Raw genomic sequence first — 19,038 nt, 5'->3', positions numbered from 1 at the left:
CCCCTGCACAGCCACAGGAGGGCAGACTTTGCCAGGGCCCTCATAGGCTCCAAAACCCAGAGGACAAACGCCAAAAGTGTCTAAGCAGGCACAGCAGGGAAGTGAGCAGGCTGCCTCTACACCTGCTGAAGCCACAGGGGTAGCACCACATAGAAGCACATGGAAAAGAATGCTCCCACATAAATAATCACAAGGGTAGTCACTTGGGTGTTTTGATATAAATGTTAATTTTCTGTTATTTTATTTTGTTGTAATAAAGTAATGTCATGTGAATGTTTGAATGCGTTGTCCTATGTGTGCTCACAATTGGAAGTGGCACAGTGAAGGATGAGGGCGCTTTTCATGTCCAGCAATGGTGGTGACAGTGCTACGATTGAACAGTTCATTGTAGAGATGCTCTATGGTATTGACATGGGGTCATGCCAACCTTCATGTGCATGTGGCAGCCACATGTCTATGCTGCATAAAGTTAGGAGAATCTGGCATTGATTAGGCCATCTGTTCTGGACTTATTACATGCAGGTAGCACCCTCTAGTGGTAGTTAGTGTATAGCAGTGTGTTATTTGACCTTCTTCCTGTCTGCCCCGGAAGTAGTATTCCAGGGAGTGTTTGCTGAGTTGTGAACAAAGCCCACATGAGGCAGCCATTCTCAATCCTCCTCCATCCTTCCTTATACGCTAGGCAAGACGCAATGTCTGTGAGTATCCTTGTTTAGTAACATGGTAACAACCTTGTCGGTATAGTATTTTGACAATACTTTGTCCATAAGAAGTTTATTAGCTGTTAACTACCAAGGTTTAGCTTCAGTGCTATTTACTTATACAGTTAGTCTATTCTGTTTTCATAAACATGTTTGTATCTTATGTAACATCTTATGCATAGTACTCAGCTCTGTGTACAAAACATACTTTGTCTTTGTTTACAGTTTCACAATTTTATTCAAGTAAAGCTTCAAAACTGCACCCTGCTTCTCGAGGAGTTATTTGAATGAGTGTTTAGCTGACTGGATAACTGGATAGGAGTACATCTAGTGAGACCAATACACCATCCCTGGCATCATGGGCAGCAATGTGCTTGCATGCTGGTCGCATTGGGTCAGCTGCCTCCTCCAGGTCTTCCTCATCTGGAACCTCATTCTGCTCCTCCTCCTCCTTCCCCTCCTCTGAAGAGATGTGCGCTCAGCACCTTGTTCCTCAGGCACTGCTAATCCTCGCTGTAGTGCGATGGTATGCAGGGCACAGCAGACAATGATGATTCACGAGATCCTGGCTGGTGCATATTTTGGGCTCCACCAGATCTGTCCAGGCATGTGAAGCGCATTTTGAGCAACCCTATTGTTTGCTGTATGACACTTCTGGTGGAATTGTAGCTTTGATTGTAACATTCCTTAGACTAATTTGGTGGCCTCCTCAATGGTGTCATTAGCCACATCTTCAGGGGATAGTACTTGTCTCCAAGGAGCCAGCTGGAAAGTTCATTTGGTGGTGTGAACAGCTGGGGGACAGTGGACTGGCGCAGGATGTCAGAGTCATGGCAACTGCCAGGGAATCTCGTGGACACATGCATGATGCTCTTCCTATGGTTTCACGCCAGCTGCCCGTTAAGGGAGTGGAAGCCCTTGCAGTTGAGAAATACTGCTGGGTTCTGATGGGGTGGCCTGAAAGGATAATTACTAGTCCTACCCCGGTTCAGGCATATTACCCAGACATTCACTTTCAACTAAAGTTTGAGGTAGCTGAATCCTAAAGATGCTTAATTGGGTCTGAAGGTCCAGACTATCTCCCCCTAAAGGAAAGGAACAACCTGAAGATGTTACCATCCTCCAGATAGCACTTTTAATAACTTTAACTAGACTGTAACATTCTGGATATTATGAGGGTCCGGAAAACTCCTCCAGAATTCTGCAACTCCTCACCAAAGAGTGTACAGAGATTGGGTTCGCAAGTTTGATACAGAAGTACTATGTGAGACAATTCTAAAAATATATAGATTTATTAAAAAACTGACATGTAATTACAGGAGGTGTTTCAATCGCAACATTAACAGTTCCAAATACAAAAATCATACAATTCTACTATCAGAGATCCTTATTCTCAAATCTTAACCTCTCCAGTTATACAGTTCTTAGTTTATTCCAGGATATCCACCAAAATCAAATACAATACCTTGATCCCTGAGATACAAAGAGTTGAAGACTTACAGAGCTACCCTCTGAAGCCGAGAATCGCTTTGCCCCTTCAAGCGAATCTATCATCCCATTTGAAAGTTCAATTTTTATACCCTTTTGCAGTGGTATTTCCTTTGAAGTTTTCTGCTGATGTAAGCTAATTATCTCTAGTCATTTTTCTGCTGACCCCTGCTATTTTTAGAGTTAGATCAGCTGGTAGCATTAAGAATCATGTCTCTACCTTTAGGTGTTTGAAGCTTATCATAAGAAACGGTGTGGTGCAGGCGTATCTATTTGATGTCATTCTTACCAAAGTCTTCTATGCAATTCTTAAGTCACCTCAGCTGGTTGCAACACAGAATCATGTCTCCAGTGTTTCATTTGATGTCATTTTTACAAAGGCATATGTTTCTTTAATTTTCTGTGTTTCTTTCCAAAGTGTAATTTAATACACCTTAACAGGGTATACCATTGTGTTCTTTCCAAAGTTTCAGACTATCAGGAACCTCCAACCTCCTTTTTCAACAAGGCTTTTGATTCAGTGTCAACAACTTATCTTATCTCAATAGCCTGTATGCTATTCACAGCTTCTCCATTGTTGAGGCTTCCAGATTTCCAGACCTAGTTTGTCATGTTTTAATAAAGTCAGAATTCTTTTATAGAATGGTGTATTTTTCTGAATAGGTATATTGCTTATTCCTTCACAGGCCACATGATGCCCTGCACCTGTGGGAAGGCAACCAGTTTGACAAAGCCTAGCGCCCGCTGAGTAACACTTGCTTCATCAGTGGAAAAGTGGATGTAATTGGAGGACTTGGCAAAGAGGGCATCGGTGACCTGCGTGATGCATCTGTGGGCAGCCGACTGGGAGATGCCGTTAATGTCTGCTTTTGATCCCTGGAAGGACCCTGACACAAAGAAGTTGAGTGCGGTGGTGACTTTGACAACCACTGGTAAGGTGTGTCCAACCGCTCCTCTGGGCTGCAGGTCTTGATCGAGCATTGTGCAAATGTCTGCGACTATCTCTCGCGAAAGTCTCAGCCTCCTTTGGCACTGCTGCTCAGTCATGTTGAGGAAGCTCATCCTCTGCCTGCAAACCCTGTATTAGGGGTATCCCCTGCAGTGAGGTGCAGCCCTGTGCTGATGGCCTCTGCCCTGTGCAGCATCAGGTGGTTGAGGAGAAGGTTGGTGCTCTTGTTGTTGGTGCTGCTGGTGTGCCTGGTTCTGCTGCTGCCGTGGCTGATCCTCTTCAGATTCTGAGGACCAGGATAAGAGTATAAATCGTTCCCATTCTGCTGTTATATATGGCAGTTCAGGATGAGATGTTAGAAGCAGTCAGTTAATGGGGAGAGAGGATATTACAAGAAGGTGACAGTGCATATAAAGTTTACAACACACACTTACAACCTCAATTCAGATCAAATGTGTTTTCCAAATCCTTAAATCAGCAACATCTGACATTTGAAAGTGAACTGATGTGAGAGGTTAGCTTTTATACTGCAGTTGCAGCTGTGAACTATTCAGCTTGTTGGAACTGCCGACATACTTACCTGACGTGATCTCTGAACAATGTGAAACCCATTGAAAATGTGCAAACATAGAAAAAGGCTGGCAAAATAGTAGTTAACAACCACTTAACAAGCAGTTAACTATTTTAAATGCCTCCCCCGCCGCTTAGTGTCAGGTCTGTTCTGAAATCGCAGACCCGACACTTTGGAAACTTACATGGAGGTGGGTTCGCGGTGGGTTCCCAACCCGCTGTCAATCATTTCGAATTTAACAGCTGACCTGCCTCCGAACTTGCCCTCTGAGGGAGAGGGATGGAATCGTTGGCTAGGGAATGGAGTTTATGGCGGGGACTGAAGACAATGACTAACATTATAAAAATTGATGCCATGTTGTGTTGAACATGAGGGCATCAAGACATGTATGGGATAAGTAGACCCTAAAATAGTGGACAACAGAAGGAGCACCTATAATAATATGAAAATTAAAAATTAAATATACTGGATAACTTAAATCACAACAAAGTTTTATTGGTTTTGCTTTACAATATGTAATTAAAGAAGGAAATCTGAGCCTACAGAAACCAATACAAGGGTTTTACTCACCTCGGGCTGGATTTTGATACTGGAGGCATGTAGGAGGCGGGACTACAACACGATTTTCACTTGATTGACCTTGTTGAGCCCGCCCAGCGGGCTCAGCAGGCCAATTAAGGGCAACCCGGCAACAGGTGACGTCACAGATTGACATTTCATCTGTCAAGAGCTTTTGACAGATGAAATATCAGCGTTTGACAGCTCTTTGAAGCTGTCAAACACTGACAATCTGTACTCCAAGTTAATTCCTTCCTCTCAGGCTGATTTAGAGATCTCGCCAGAACAGAAAGCTGACTGCCGCAACTTTTCACAGCTCTTTCTGCTTTCTGTGCCGGTGAGATGAGGGACTCCCGAGACTTGAAGGAAGGCTGTAATGGTAAGAAAAGATAAGTAAAACTTCTTTAAACACTTTACACACACCAAACACACTTACCTCTGCACTCATGCACCCATCACTCACCTGAATAATGGACATCTCGACCCCTCCAAGCCCTTCAGCCCGCCGGTCCACCTCGCTAACTTGGCATGGTTTGGAGCTGTCGGGAATCCCACACGTCAAGAATAAAAATAGGGATTAGGCAAAAAACTGCCTGTTAACTACCTGTTAACAGGCAGTTAATTGGCACTAATCCCCTTCCCGCCTCGGGGAGGTGGCTCCCAGCACAGGTCGGGTATCCGCCTCCTTTGAAACTGGCATGGAGGCGGGTTGGGGGCAGGATGGGTTTGTGCCCCCCGATTTCGAGATTTTGCCTCCAATCCCGCCTCCACGGCCCAATGAAAATCCTGCCCCTCATGTCTGGGTCTGTTTTAAACTAATTGATAGAGGTTGATTGTCATGATTAGTCAACAACTCCATTATTGTTGCATCACGTGACTACCAGAATAGTAAAATGTGAATTAGATGGACTTTGGTCTTTTTGTGTCGAGCAATTCCTATATTCCAAAGCACAGGAATGGCCACTCGCTCACAATGAAAGGTTACTGATTAATATAGCAGCACAGCTAATCAGGTATCAGTGAATGAATAGATTAATAATGCACTGGCTTCGACTGAATCAATAAATTCATGGAGCAACCGGCAGCATGAATTAATAAATTAATGGAGAAGCAAGCATGAGTGAATTAATAAATTAATAAAGCACTGCACACCTGCAAATTATAAACTAATGGAGTAACAGGGATCAGTAAGGCATCTGCTGTCCTGAGAGAAGGCAATAACAGGCAGGAGGACTCCAGCCATCACCCTGAAGCCAGTGGCCCCAATGATCAGTAGCATGGCTGTCTAAAAGAAGCGATCAGATCCTGAAAGCCTTAAGACACAGTGGTCACCACAGTCTGGAAGCTGCAATTCCTGCTTCACTCCACTCGGTGCCCTACTGCCTCCAGAGCTGCAGTCTGTGCTTCCAGGATTGGAGCACCGACTGGTCCCTGACTGCTGCTCAGCTAGGAATCTACTGCAAATTCCACTGAAGCTGCCACTTGCTCCATTGGCACCTGTGAGGAAGACAAAACTTCTGTGATGTTGTCACAAAGAGCTGTAGCCTCGAGGGCCACACCTGTCAGTCGCCACACAATCTCAGAGATTGTCCTCAGAGGCTACACATATGTGTGATGTTGCTCGAACATCCTTCTGTTCATGCGAGTAGCCATGAGTTCTGGCTCCCAAAACTCCAAAGCCATGGGCAGCCTTCTCCTCAGCCTCCACTGGAAAGGTGGCACATCCTCATCCGCTTCCCATTCTTCTGGTTCTCTCCTGCTCTGTGAATCACCACATCCTCACTCCCACTATCTAATTCACCCGGGGCAAAGAAATCTGAGCTGGTGCCTGGGAGTGAGGAAGCAAGTGCTGCAGCTTTCCCACCAAGTGAAGGTCAACCTGAAGACTACCAGGAAACTGAAGAGGCCTTCCAGGTAAGATTTTGACTTTCCTTCTTAAAGATTAAAAAAACTGCCAGATTGCCCCTCCTGCTCAGAGAACCAATCGGAATATTGTCAGGCTGAGGACAGGAGAGGTGGGCTTGGCAATCTCCCCTCCCCACCATGTGCAGGCAGGTGCCAGGGATGTGCCCGACATGGCATTTGCACCTGCCTGTTCCTTGCAAATGATGTATCCTCCTACTGCCCCTGTGGTGGGCACAAGCCTGGTGTTAATTCTAGAATTATGACCTGAGGAATTTTGAGGCTCATGAATAATTAGGAAACTACAGAAATGTTAAAATATAAACAAATATGAAGACTAGCCTCAGAACTGCCTGCTCATTCGGGTGCAAGGGTTAAGTTTTTTTAACAGTGAGATCAAGGAGAGCAGCTACATTGATCTTTAAAAGATGGAAGTGCAGGAAGACAAGGCCCTAAAAAGGCAAATGAGATTCTGGCTCTTTTACATTGGGATATTGAATATAAAAGCAAGGAAGTGATGAACATTTGTACAAGACATTAGATAGGCCACAGTTGGAGTATTATATGCAGTTCTAGGCACCTCAATAGAGGATGGATATTAGAGCCAAGGAAAGGATACAGCAAAGTTTCATAGAATGGTACCAGGAATGAAAGTTTATATTTATGAATTTTAGCTATGGGGAAAGATTGGATGGGCTGGGGTTGTTTTCTTTGGAACAGAGGAGGCTGAGGGGATACTTGATTGAGGTGTATAAAATTATGAGGGGCCTACATAGAGTGGGTAGGAAGGACCTATTTCCCTTAGCAGAGGGGTCAATAACCAGGGGGCATAGATTTAAAGTAATTGGTAGAAGGATTAGAGGGGAGTTGAAAAGAACATTTTTCACCCAGAGGGTGGTGGGGGTCTGGAACTCACTGCCTGAAAGGGTTGTAGAGGCAGAAACCCTCATCGCATTTAAAAAGTACTTGGATATGCACTTGAAGTGCCATAAGCTACAAGACTACGGACCAAGAGCTGGAAAGTGGGATTAGGTTGGATAGCTCTTTTTCGACTGGCGCCGACACGATGGGCTGAATGGTCTCCTTCTGTGCTGTAAATTTTTATGATTCTATGAAGAATGATTTAAAAAATAAGGGTTTTTTCATTGGAACAGCAAAGGTTAAGGGATGATTTAACAGAGGTTTTCAAAATTATGAAAGGTTTTGAGATGGTAAGTAGAGAAAGATTGTTTCCATTGATTGGCACAGACTTGGGATTATCACCAGAAGAATGAAGGGGGAAGTTAGAAGAAATATTTTTTGACAGAATTATTAGAATATAGAATGCTTTGCCACAATTGACTACTGAAACATAATTTAAAAGGACATTGATTTAAGTATTTGAAAAGGAAGAATATAAATGGGATAATGGGGAGAGGGAAGGAAATGGGACGAGTATACTGCTCCAACAGGCAAAGGTGCGATGGGCTGAATCTCACAGGAGCACATTACCTTCAAATTCTTCTCCAGGTCACACACAATTCTGACTTGGACATGTACTGCTGTTCCCTCATCATCCCTGGGTCAAAATGTTGGAATTCCTGAGCACATGGACAGCAGCAGTTCAAGAGGCAGACCACCAAGACCTTCTCAGGATAACTAAGGATGGACAGTTAAAGTGGCCTTACCAGCAACACCCACATTCTAAGAACAAATAAAAAATGGCTTCCTCTGTGCTGTCATTTTTATGATTCATTGGGAGGGACCATCTGAGGCAGTTAAAGGTATAGTCAAGTGACAAAAATCTTTCATAAACCAACTTTCAAACTTATCCGAGATAATCTGTATAAATATATTAAAAAGATAAAGCGTGATGACAATGGCAACAGCGATTAATATGGTTAGTCTGAAATAAATACCCTTAAAACATGTGCAAGAGTATTAAGAAGTACTCAAAACCAGAGCTATCTGATGTCAATTATGCTTCACAATTGGAAAGGTGTTAACATTTATTTGTATTTTTACATGTGGAGACCTCCAATTTTCTGAAAATGTTGTAAGTACTGTACATGCAATGTACGGAACACTCAACTCACTTATATAATGCAATGCAATATTTAAAAATTGTGTACACTTTACATTCCAGTATTGATTTTCTTCCAGAAATTGATCATTTTTGATTCATTCACAATAATTAATACAAAAATAATTTCACGTTTATAAAATAGATCATCGCATCACAATAAATTACAATGATTATATAATTACTCACTTTGTATGTACAAACTAAGAAACAGTTGTAAATGGGTTCACCCCATTTCCACAAGGTAGAATAAATGATGCATTTAGGCAATTTAAGGCAGTTTTTTCAGTCAAAAACTATTTGAGCAAAATCTATTTATCAACCATATCTATAGATCAACTCTAAATCATGAAATGTTAAACTTTGATATTACTCTGAAAGCTAATCTGATTTGAGATTATCACACATTTCATAAACAGGTACAAAATAGTAAGTTTCTGGTAAAAACGAGGTGTATTGTTTTTCAGTAAAGCTCCCTCTTCTGGTCATGCAATGTAAAACCATGTTGTAAAACTTGGCAGCCACACTGCTGCTAATAAGAGACATACCAGAGTTGGTACTGTAAGGTATGAATTTAAATGGCAAGACTCAAAACAGGTAAATTTGTAAAAAGGACTATGTACAATTAAAAGAAAGAGATTACTGGTAATGTGATATTGGCTATAATAATCTTGTAAATTTGAGTTTCATAGTTAGTGATATCATCAGTACCCCTTGGTTGGGTTACAACCTTCTAACACACTCAGTCATTTATTCTCCATAAAGGCTTTCATTACTCACCTTCAATTTTCACTTACCTTAAAGCTGAAGTAAAACCAGTCTCAGAAGGCAGAATTTATGGTTTATAACATAACCAAGTATGAAACAGCTTTTTTATTCATGGTCACAGATCTAAATTATGGCTACATCAATTGGAAAATGGTGAAATATAGATGTAAATTGATAAACCTAATCTATAATTTATAAAATTTACAACATGAACTTTTGATATGTGCCAAGTTTGTTTTGCCATTATACAATTAACTTTAACCGAATCCCTTTAAAATATTAACCTGAGATTGCAACTTGTGTTTAAGAGCAATACCCTTTGCTCCTGAAATGGTATACCCCACAAAAACATCAGTGTTGGCAAAGACAAGAAATTAATACAGCCATTTATAGACAGTACAGAACGGCAGTGTTGCTTTCCACCCGTGGCTTGATCCCGTTTGCAGTCCAGTAACTTAATTCGGATCCTGGTTTTCAAGTGTACAGAAAGCACAATCTGTCATTCTTAAAATTAAGTTCGGCATCAATCACAAGCTCTTCTGCTTTGGCAATGGCGCTTGCTGAGAAATAACTGAGAGCTGGTTTGAAGCAAGTTTGTATTGTTCTTGTCCTGAACCTTGTGGAGGAGATGGTAATGGGGTTTCTGGTGCAGCTGCAGAGAAGTGCACACAAAATATAAAGCTATGGTTACAGTCATGGAGCTTTTAAATGGAAAATATATATCTAACAAGGTAAGAAAACATTGGACACATGTTTCTAATATAGTCTGTAAAACTGAATTAATACTGAAGCCACTTGTCAGCTAAGTATTGTCAGTAATACTGTACAGTAAATGACTATCCTTTCAACTCTGGGATACCGAAACTCCAGGTGTACTGAAAGCCCCCAGCATCCTCACTGGCTCCGTCATCTTTACTGTGCACAACACCCTATGTGGTCCCTCACATCATGCTACAAAACTAATAAAGTTATGATGGTGCTGCCTTAGCCCTTTTTTCCCTTTTTCACAGTATGGTGCAGAAATTCTAATTCGGGTGATCAAATTAAGTTGGCTTGGTGCTGACTGAGCAGCACAGTGGCGATGTACACTTTATTTAGCTGTGCATTAGCCTAGGGACATCATCACTCTAAATATTCAATAGAGTGGATAATATTTTATTATACATTAGTCACAAACAAGGGGAGAAATAACAATAGGGCAGATTTTCAACTTGCTGCCCAGAAATAAAAACCGGATGGTTTCTCTAATGGGCAGTAAATCCGCAATTCCAGTTTATACCCGGGCAGCAAGTTGAAACTCAAACCCAATATGATGCGTTTCCTCTTGGGTGTTTCCTAACTCTAAACAACAAGGTTTCTTTAGTATGAACATTATCTTCAAGCTTTTAATAAAATATATTCAAGAAGGAGTTAGATATATTTCTTAAGGCTAAGGGGATCAAAGGATATGGGGAGAAAGCAGGGACAGGGTACTGAATTTGGATGATCAGCCATGATCGCATTGAATGGCAGAGCAGGCTCGAGGGGCCGAATGGCCTACTCCTGCTCCTATCTTCCATGTTTCTATACATAACATTAAAAAGTATTTAAAACACTAAAAAAAAATATTAATTTTATTTAAGGATTCTATATCTGGAGACTCTTGACTTTCTGTGAGATGTTTCTCACACTCACATCTGCTTAGACTTTTATTAAAATAATCTTGACACTACAGCATCCTAATTATAAACTGATTTTGTAAAAATGGAAATGATATGCTACCTTGTACAGGAACAAATCTGGCATTGCTGTACTACCATCGGGTAATACCATACACCTTACACTTTGTGGCATCATCACTTTTATTACTATTTTGCTTATGCTATGCTAACTCATCCATGCACAATGCTTGCTGTACAGAATGGCAAGAAAACCAAAACAATACTATTGTTAATAAACATTACAGTATCAGGAATAAGGCATTGCAGCATCTTGATGGCAGAAGTTTAATTAATCGATCATGGTTCTGCCTGTATTTTGCTAGCTCTGGTCATGGCATCGTCTCAATTGATTAATTGAATTAGGTTGTAGTCCACTTATATCTGAGGCACACGGTGTGAACAATCACTTACAACAGACAAAACCATTAATCCCAAATTCAAATAGCAACCCAAGTGCTGTTAATACCTTTTTAATCAGATAATTAATATTGTTGTAAACAATTGATTTGGTTTGGGATTTGGGATTACTGCTAACTCTCTGCTGATGTTTCTAATCACTGTGATGGAGTGGGGCTGGAGTGAATTGGTTTGAAACATAGAAACATAGAAACATAGAAGATAGGAGCAGGAGTAGGCCATTCGGCCCTTCGAGCCTGCTCCGCCATTCAATGTGATCATGGCTGATCATCCAAACTCAGTACCCTGTCCCCGCCTTTTCCCCATATCCCTTGATCCCTTCAGCCTCAAGAAACATATCCAACTCTTTCTTGAATATATTTAATGAACTGGCCTCCACCGCCCTCTGTGGCAGAGAATTCCACAGGTTCACCACTCTCTGGGTGAAGAAATTCCTCCTCATTTCAGTCCTAAATGACTTACCCCTTATCCTTAGACTATGACCCCTGGTTCTGGACTCCCTGGCCATCAGAAACATCCTTCCTGCATCTAGTCTGTCCAGACCTGACAGAATTTTATAGGTCTCGATGAGATCCCCTCTCAATCTTCTAAACTCCAGTGAGTATAAGCCCAATCGACACAATCTCTCCTCATATGTCATTCCTGCCATCCCAGGTATCAGCCTGGTGAATCTTCGCTGCACTCCCTCCATGGCAAGAACGTCCTTCCTCAGGTATGGTGACCAAAACTGCACACAATACTCAAGGTGCCGTCTCACCAAGGCCCTGTACAACTGTAGCAAGACATCCTTGTTCCTGTACTCGAACCCTCTTGCTACGAAGGCCAACATACCATTTGCCTTCTTAACCGCCTGCTGCACCTGCATGCTTACCTTCAGCGACTGGTGCACAAGGACACCCAGGTCTCTTTGCACTTCCCCTTCTCCCAATCTATTGCCATTCAAATAATAATCTGCCTTCCTGTTTTTGCCACCAAAGTGGATAACCTCACATTTATCCACATTATAGTGCATTTGCCATGTTTCTGCCCAATCACCCAACCTGTCCAAATCGTACTGGATTTTCCCGACATCCTCCTCGCAGCTTACCCTCCCGCCCAGCTTTGTGTCGTCTGCAAATTTGGAGATATTACATCCAATTCCCTCATCCAGATCATTAATATATATTGTGAACAGCTGGGGTCCTAGGACCGATCCTTGCGGTACCCCACTAGTCACTGCCTGCCACTCGGAAAATGACCCGTTTATTCCAACTCTTTGCTTTCTGTCCGCCAACCAGTTCTCTATCCAAGTCAATACCTTGCCCCCAATCCCATGTGCCTTAATTTTGCACGCTAATCTCTTGTGTGGGACCTTATCGAAAGCCTTCTGAAAGTCCAAATACACCACATCCACTGGTTCTCCCTATCTATTTTACCAGTTACATCCTCAAAAAATTCCAGTAGATTAGTCAAGCATGATTTACCTTTTGTAAATCCATGTTGACTTTTTCCGATCCTGTCACTGCTTTCCAAGTGCTCTGCTATTACATCTTTTATAATAGGCTCTAGCATTATCCCCACTACCGATGTCAGGCTTACCGGTCTATAATTCCCCGCTTTTTCTCTACCACTTTTTTGAATAGTGGGGTAACATTAGCTACCCTCCAATCCATGGGTACCGTTCCAGAGTCTATCGAGTTCTGGAAGATGATCAGTAGTGCATCTACTATCTCTAGGGCCACTTCCTTAAGTACCCTGGGATGTAGACCATCAGGCCCTGGGGATTTATCGGCCTTCAGTCCCATCAATTTTCCTAACACCATTTTCCTACAAATACTGATTTCTTTCAGTTCCTCGCTTTCATCAGACCCTATGTTCCCCGGCATCTCTGGGAGGTTATTTGTGTCCTCCTTTGTGAAGACAGAACCAAAGTATGCATTTAGTTGGTCTGCCATTTCCTTGTTTCCCATTATAAATTCCCCCGATTCTGACTGCAAGGGACCTACGCTTGACTTCACTAATCTTTTTCTCTTCACATATCTATAAAAGCTTTTACAGTCAGTTTTTATGTTCCCTGCTAGCTTACTCTCATATTCTATTTTCCCTTTCTTAATCAATCCCTTTGTCCTCCTTTGTTGACTCCTAAACTGCTCCCAATCCTCAGGATTATTGCTTTTTCTAGCCAATTTATATGTCCTCTCCTTGGATCTTATGCTATCCCTAATTTCCCTAGTTAGCCACGGTTGAGTCACCTTTTTTGTTTTATTTTTGCGCCAAACTGGGATGAACAAATTCTGTAGCTCATCCATTCGGTCTTTGAATGTTTGCCATTGCCTATCCACCGTCAACCCTTTGAGCGCCATTCCCCACTCAATCCTGCCCAACTCGCTCCTCAGACCATCATAGTTTCCTTTATTTAAATTGAGGACCCTTGTCTCTGAGTCAACTACTTCATTCTCCATCTTAATGAAGAATTCGATCATATTATGATCGCTCCGACCCAAGGGGCCTCGTACAACAAGATTGCTAATGAATCCTTTCTCGTTGCATAATACCCAGTCTAAGATGGCCTGATCTCTGGTTGGTTCCTCGACATATTGGTCCAGGAAACCATCCCGTAAACACTCCAGGAATTCCTCCTCCACAGTATTGTTACTAATTTGGTTGGCCCAATCTATATGTAGGTTAAAGTCACCCATGATGACTGCTGTGCCCTTATTGCACGCTTCTTTAATTTCCCTTTTAATGCCATCCCCAACCTCCACCTTACTGTTTGGAGGTCTATATACCACTCCCACTAATGTTTTTTCCCCTTAGTATTTCTCAATTCTACCCATACAGATTCCACATCATCAGAGCTAATATCCTTCATTACAATTGTATTAATCCCTTCTTTAACCAGTAATGCTACCCCACCTCCCTTTCCTTTTTGCCTATCTTTCCTGAATATCGAATACCCCTGGATGATGAGTTCCCAGTCTTGGCCATCCTTGAGCCACATTTCTGTAATCCCAACCAAATCGTATTCGTTTACCTCTATTTGCGCAGCCAATTCATCCACCTTATTACAAATGCTCCTCGCATTAAGACACAAAGCCTTCAGGCTTGTTTTTTTAATGCTCTTAGACCTATTAGAATTATTATTTACTGTGGCCACGTTTGATTTAAACCGTTGATTTCACTGACTGCCACTTTTGTTTTTCTCCTTCCTATCTTTTGCTTTTATCCCTGTTTTCCTTTCCTCTGTCTCCCTGCTCAGGTTCCCAACCCCCTGCCATTTTAGTTTAAACCCCCCCGAACAGTGCTAGCAAACCTCCCCGCAAGGATATTTATCCCGCTCTGGTTCAGGTGCAACCCGTCCGACTTGTACAAGTCCCACCTTTCCCAGAAGCAGGCCCAGTGATCCAGGAAACTAAAGCCCTCCCTCCTGCACCAACTCTTTAGCCATGCATTCATCTGCTCTATCCTCCTATTCCTATACTCACTAGCACGTGGCACCGGGAGTAATCCAGAGATTACTACCTTTGAGGTCCTGCTCTTTAATCTGCTACCTAGCTCCCTAAATTCTTGTTGCAGGACCTCATCTGTCTTCCTACCTATGTCGTTGGTCCCAATGTGAACCACGACCTCTGCCTGTTCCCCCTCCCCCTTCAGAATGCCCTGCAGCCGTTCAGTGACATCCTTGACCCTGGCACCAGGGAGGCAACAAACCATCCTGGAGTCACGTCTACGGCCACAGAACCGTCTATCTGTTCCCCTTACGATAGAATCCCCTACCACTATTGCTCTCCCACTCTTTTTCCTCCCTTCCTGAGCAGCAGCAACACCCCCGGCGCCAGGAAGTTGGCTGCTGCTGCCTTCCTCTGGTGAGTCATCCCCCTCAACAGTATCCAAATTGGTATACCTGTTTAAAAGGGGGATGGCCACAGGGGTCTCCTGCACTACCTGCCTGCTTCTACTGCTCCGCCTGGTGGTCACCCATTTCCCTCCTGCCTGTGCAGCCCTACCCTGCGGCGTGACCAACTCATCAAACGTGTAATCCACGACCCTCTCAGCATCGTGAATGCTCCACAACCCATCCATCCGCAGCTCCAGCACCTCAATACGGCCCGTTAGTAGCTGCAGCTGGATGCATTTCCGGCACACGTGGTCATCAGGGACACTGGCAGCGTCCCTGTATTCCCACATAGAGCAAGAGGAGCATAACACGGGGCTGGGCTCTCCTGGCATGACTTACCCCTTTAATTAATTCAATACCACCAGTTAAAGATATACTCTAGGGCGCTTATTTACCAACTGCCCCCACTACACCACAGAGACCCAAGAAAATATAAACCGCAGAATTTAAGCTTGAGGAGAGAGAAGCTGTAGCGTGGGTGAGTCCTGCTAAACTGGAGCAGCTGGGCAGGAGCGTGGTCAGGATTTGGTATCAGCTACAAGGTGCCGAGAGGATCCTGGTACAACTCATTCTTCTGGTGTGCTAAAGGTGACCCTGTGCTCTGGTTTAAGTTCTGTGTTACCTGTGCCATAAGGAATAAAGAAAAAGAAATAACTTTTATTTTTATAGTGCCTTTCATGACCTGAGGACATCCAAAAGTGCTTTACAACTACTGAAGTATTTTTAACATGTAGTCACTGTTGTAATGTAGCCACTTGGCAGCCACTTTGTGCACAGCAAGGTCCCACAAACTGCAATGAAATAAATGACCAGATAGGTGTTGGTTGAAGGATAAATGTTGGCCAGGATACCTGGAGAACTCCCCATCTCTTCTTCCAATAGTGTCATGGGATCTTTTATGTCCACCTGAGAGGGCAAACTGACTAAAGTGACACATAATGGAATGAAATGGGGTCCCACAATTTCTGCCCTATAGTGGGAACGGTAGTATAGTGGTTAGCTTACTGGACTAATAATCCAGAGGCCTGGACTAACGATCCAGAGACGTGAGTTCAAATCCCATCACGACAGCTGGGGAATTTAAATTCAGTTAATTAAATAAATCTGGAACAAAAAGCTAGTATCAGTAATGGTGACCATGAAACTATTGTAAAAACCCATCTGGTTCACTAATGTCCTTTAGGGAAGGAAACCTGGTCTGGCCTATATGTGACTCCAGACCCAAAGCAATGTGGGCCATGAAATGACCTAGCAAGCCATTCAGTTGTACACAACCGCTACAAAAAACAATAAAAATTAAAACCAGACAGACCACCCAGCATCGACGTCGGCAGCAGCTTCGGACACGACAAAGGCACACCCAGCTTGGTTAACCCTGCAAAGTCCTCCTCACTAACATCTGGGGACTTGTACCAAAATTGGGAGGGCTGTCCCACAGACTAGTCAAGCAACAGCCTGACATAGTCATACTCACAGAATCATACCTTTCAGCCAATGACCCAGATTCCTCTATATCCATCCCTGGGTATGTCCTGTCCCACCGGCAGGACAGACCCACCAGAGGTGGCAGCACAATGGTATACAGTTGGGAAGGAGTGACCCTGGGAGTCTTCAAAATTGACTCCGACCCATGAAGTTTCATGGCTTCAGCTCAAGGACGGGCAAGGAAACCTCTTGCTGATTACCACTTACCGCCCTCCCTCAGCTGATGAATCAGTACTCTGCCATGATGAACACCACTTGGAAAAAGCAGTGAGGGTAGCAAGGGCACAGAATGTACTCTGGGTGGGGGACTTCAATGTCCATCACCAAGAGTGGCACGGTAGTACCACTACTGACTGAGCTGGCCGAGTCCTGAAGGACATAGCTGTCAAAATGCGCCTGCGGCAGGTGGTGAGAGAACACGAGGGAAAATCCTACTTAACCTCGTCCTCACCAATCTACCTGTCGCAGATGCATCTGTCCATGACAGCATTGGCAGCAGTGACCACCGCACAGTCCTTGTGGAGGCAAAATCCCGTCTTCACACTGAGGACACCCTCCATCGTGTTGTGTGGCACTACCACCGTGCTAAATGGGATAGATTCAGAACAGATCTAGCAGCTCAAAACTGGGCATCAATGAGGCGCTGTGGGCCATCAGCAGCAGCAGAATTGTACTCCACCACAATCTGTAACCTCATGGCCCGGCATATCCCTCACTCTACCATTACCATCAAGCCAGGGGACCAACCCTGGTTCAATGAGGAGTGCAGAAGAGCATGCTGGGAGCAGCACCAGACATACCTAAAAATGAAGTGCCAACCTGGGAAAGCTGCAACACAGGACTACATGCATGCTAAACAGCGGAAGCAGCATGCTATAGACAGAACTAAGCGATCCCACAATCAATGAATCAGATCAAAGCTCTGTGATCCTACCACATCCAGTCGTGAATGGCGGTGGACCATTAAACAACTAACGGGAGGAGGAGGCTCCAGGAATATCTCCATCCTCAATGATGACGGAGCCTAGCATGTGAGTACAAAAGACAAGGCTGAAGCGTTTGCAACCATCTTCAGCCAGAAGTGCCGAGTGGATGATCCATAGCGGACTCCTCCTGAGGTCCCCACCATCACAAAAGCCAGTCTTCAGCCAATTCGATTCACTCCATGTTTAATCTGGAAACGGCCGAGTGCACTGGATACAGCAAAGGCTATGAGCCCCGACAACATCCCGGCTGTTGTGCTGAAGACTTGAGTTCCAGAACTAGATGCGCCTCTATCCAAGCTGTTCCAGTACAGCTACAACAATGTGGAAAACTGCCCAGGTATGTCCTGTCCACAAAAAGCAGGACAAATCCAATCTGGCCAATTACCGCCCCATCAGTCTACTCTCAATCATCAGCAAAGTGATGGAAGGTATCGTCGATAATGCTATCAAGTGGCACTTACTCACCAATAACCTGCTGATCGATGCTCAGTTTGGGTTCCACCAGGACCACTTGGCTCCCGACCTCATTACAGCCTTGGTCCAAACATGGAAAAAAAGAGCTGAATTCCAGGTGAGGTGAGAGTGACTGCCCTTGACATCAAGGCAGCATTTGACTGAGTCTGGCATCAAAGAGCCCTAGTAAAACTGAAGTCAATGGGAATCAGGGGGAAAACTCTCCACTGGCTGGAGTCATACCTAGCACAAAGGAAGATGGTTGTGGTTGTTGGAGGTCAATCATCTCAGCCCCAGGACATCACTGCAGGAGTTCCTCAGGGCAGTGTCCTAGGCCCAACCATCTTCAGCTGCTTCATCAATGACCTTCCCTCCTTCATAAGGTCAGAAGTGGGGATGTTTGCTGATGATTGCACAGTGTTCAGCGCCATTCGCAAGTCCTCAGATAATGAAGCAGCCCATGCCCGCATGCAGCAAGACCTGGACAACATTCAGGCTTGGGCTAATAAGTGGCAAGTAACATTCACACCACACAAGTACCAGGCAATGACTATCTCCAACAAGTGAGAGTCTAATCACTGCCCCTTGACATTCAACGGCATTACCATCGCCAAATCCGCCACCATCAACATCCTGGGGGTCACCATTAACCAGAAACTTAACTGGACCAGCCACATAAATACTGTGGCTACAAGAGCAGGTCAGAGGCTGGGTATTCTGTGGCGACTATCTCACCTCCTGAATCCCTAAAGCCTTTCCACCATCTACAAGACACATGTAAGGAGTGTGATGGAATACTCTCCACTTGCCTGGATGAGTGCAGCTCCAACAACACTCAAGAAGTTCGACACCATCCAAGTCAAAGCAACCCGCTTAATTGGCACCCCATCCACCACCTTAAAGATTCACTCCCTCCACACCGGCGTACCGTGGCTGCAGTGTGTACCATCTACAAGATGCATGGCAGCAACTCGCCAAGGCTTCTTCGGCAGCACCTCCCAAACCCGCAGCCTCTACCACATTGAAGGACAAGGGCAGCAGGTGCATGGGAACACCATCACCTGCAAGTTACACACCACCCTGACATGGAAGTATATCGCCATTTCTTCATCGTCGCTAGG

At 44.0% G+C, this 19,038-nt stretch overlaps 1 protein-coding gene across 7 annotated transcripts in view; it reads right to left on the bottom strand.

Annotated features, from left to right (window-relative positions):
• Positions 1–8,139: 8,139 nt before the first annotated feature.
• Positions 8,140–19,038, bottom strand: part of LOC147114995 (hepatocyte nuclear factor 4-gamma-like) — a 181,314-nt gene continuing 170,415 nt past the window's right edge. For all 7 annotated transcript variants that reach the window (XM_085993195.1, XM_085993192.1, XM_085993193.1 and 4 more), the window contains one exon: positions 8,140–9,651. In XM_085993195.1, the coding sequence (XP_085849321.1) occupies positions 9,527–9,651 (125 nt within the window). In that variant the 3' untranslated portion in view covers positions 8,140–9,526. The remainder of the gene's footprint in view (positions 9,652–19,038) is intronic.

This window comes from Somniosus microcephalus, chromosome 7, assembly GCF_052327205.1.
Source record: "Somniosus microcephalus isolate GS21.2 chromosome 7, FLI_Smic_1.0, whole genome shotgun sequence".
NCBI classification, from domain to species: Eukaryota; Metazoa; Chordata; class Chondrichthyes; order Squaliformes; family Somniosidae; genus Somniosus; species Somniosus microcephalus.
Note: the sequence above shows the minus strand (reverse complement) of the source record. Positions and strands in the feature narration are given on the sequence as shown.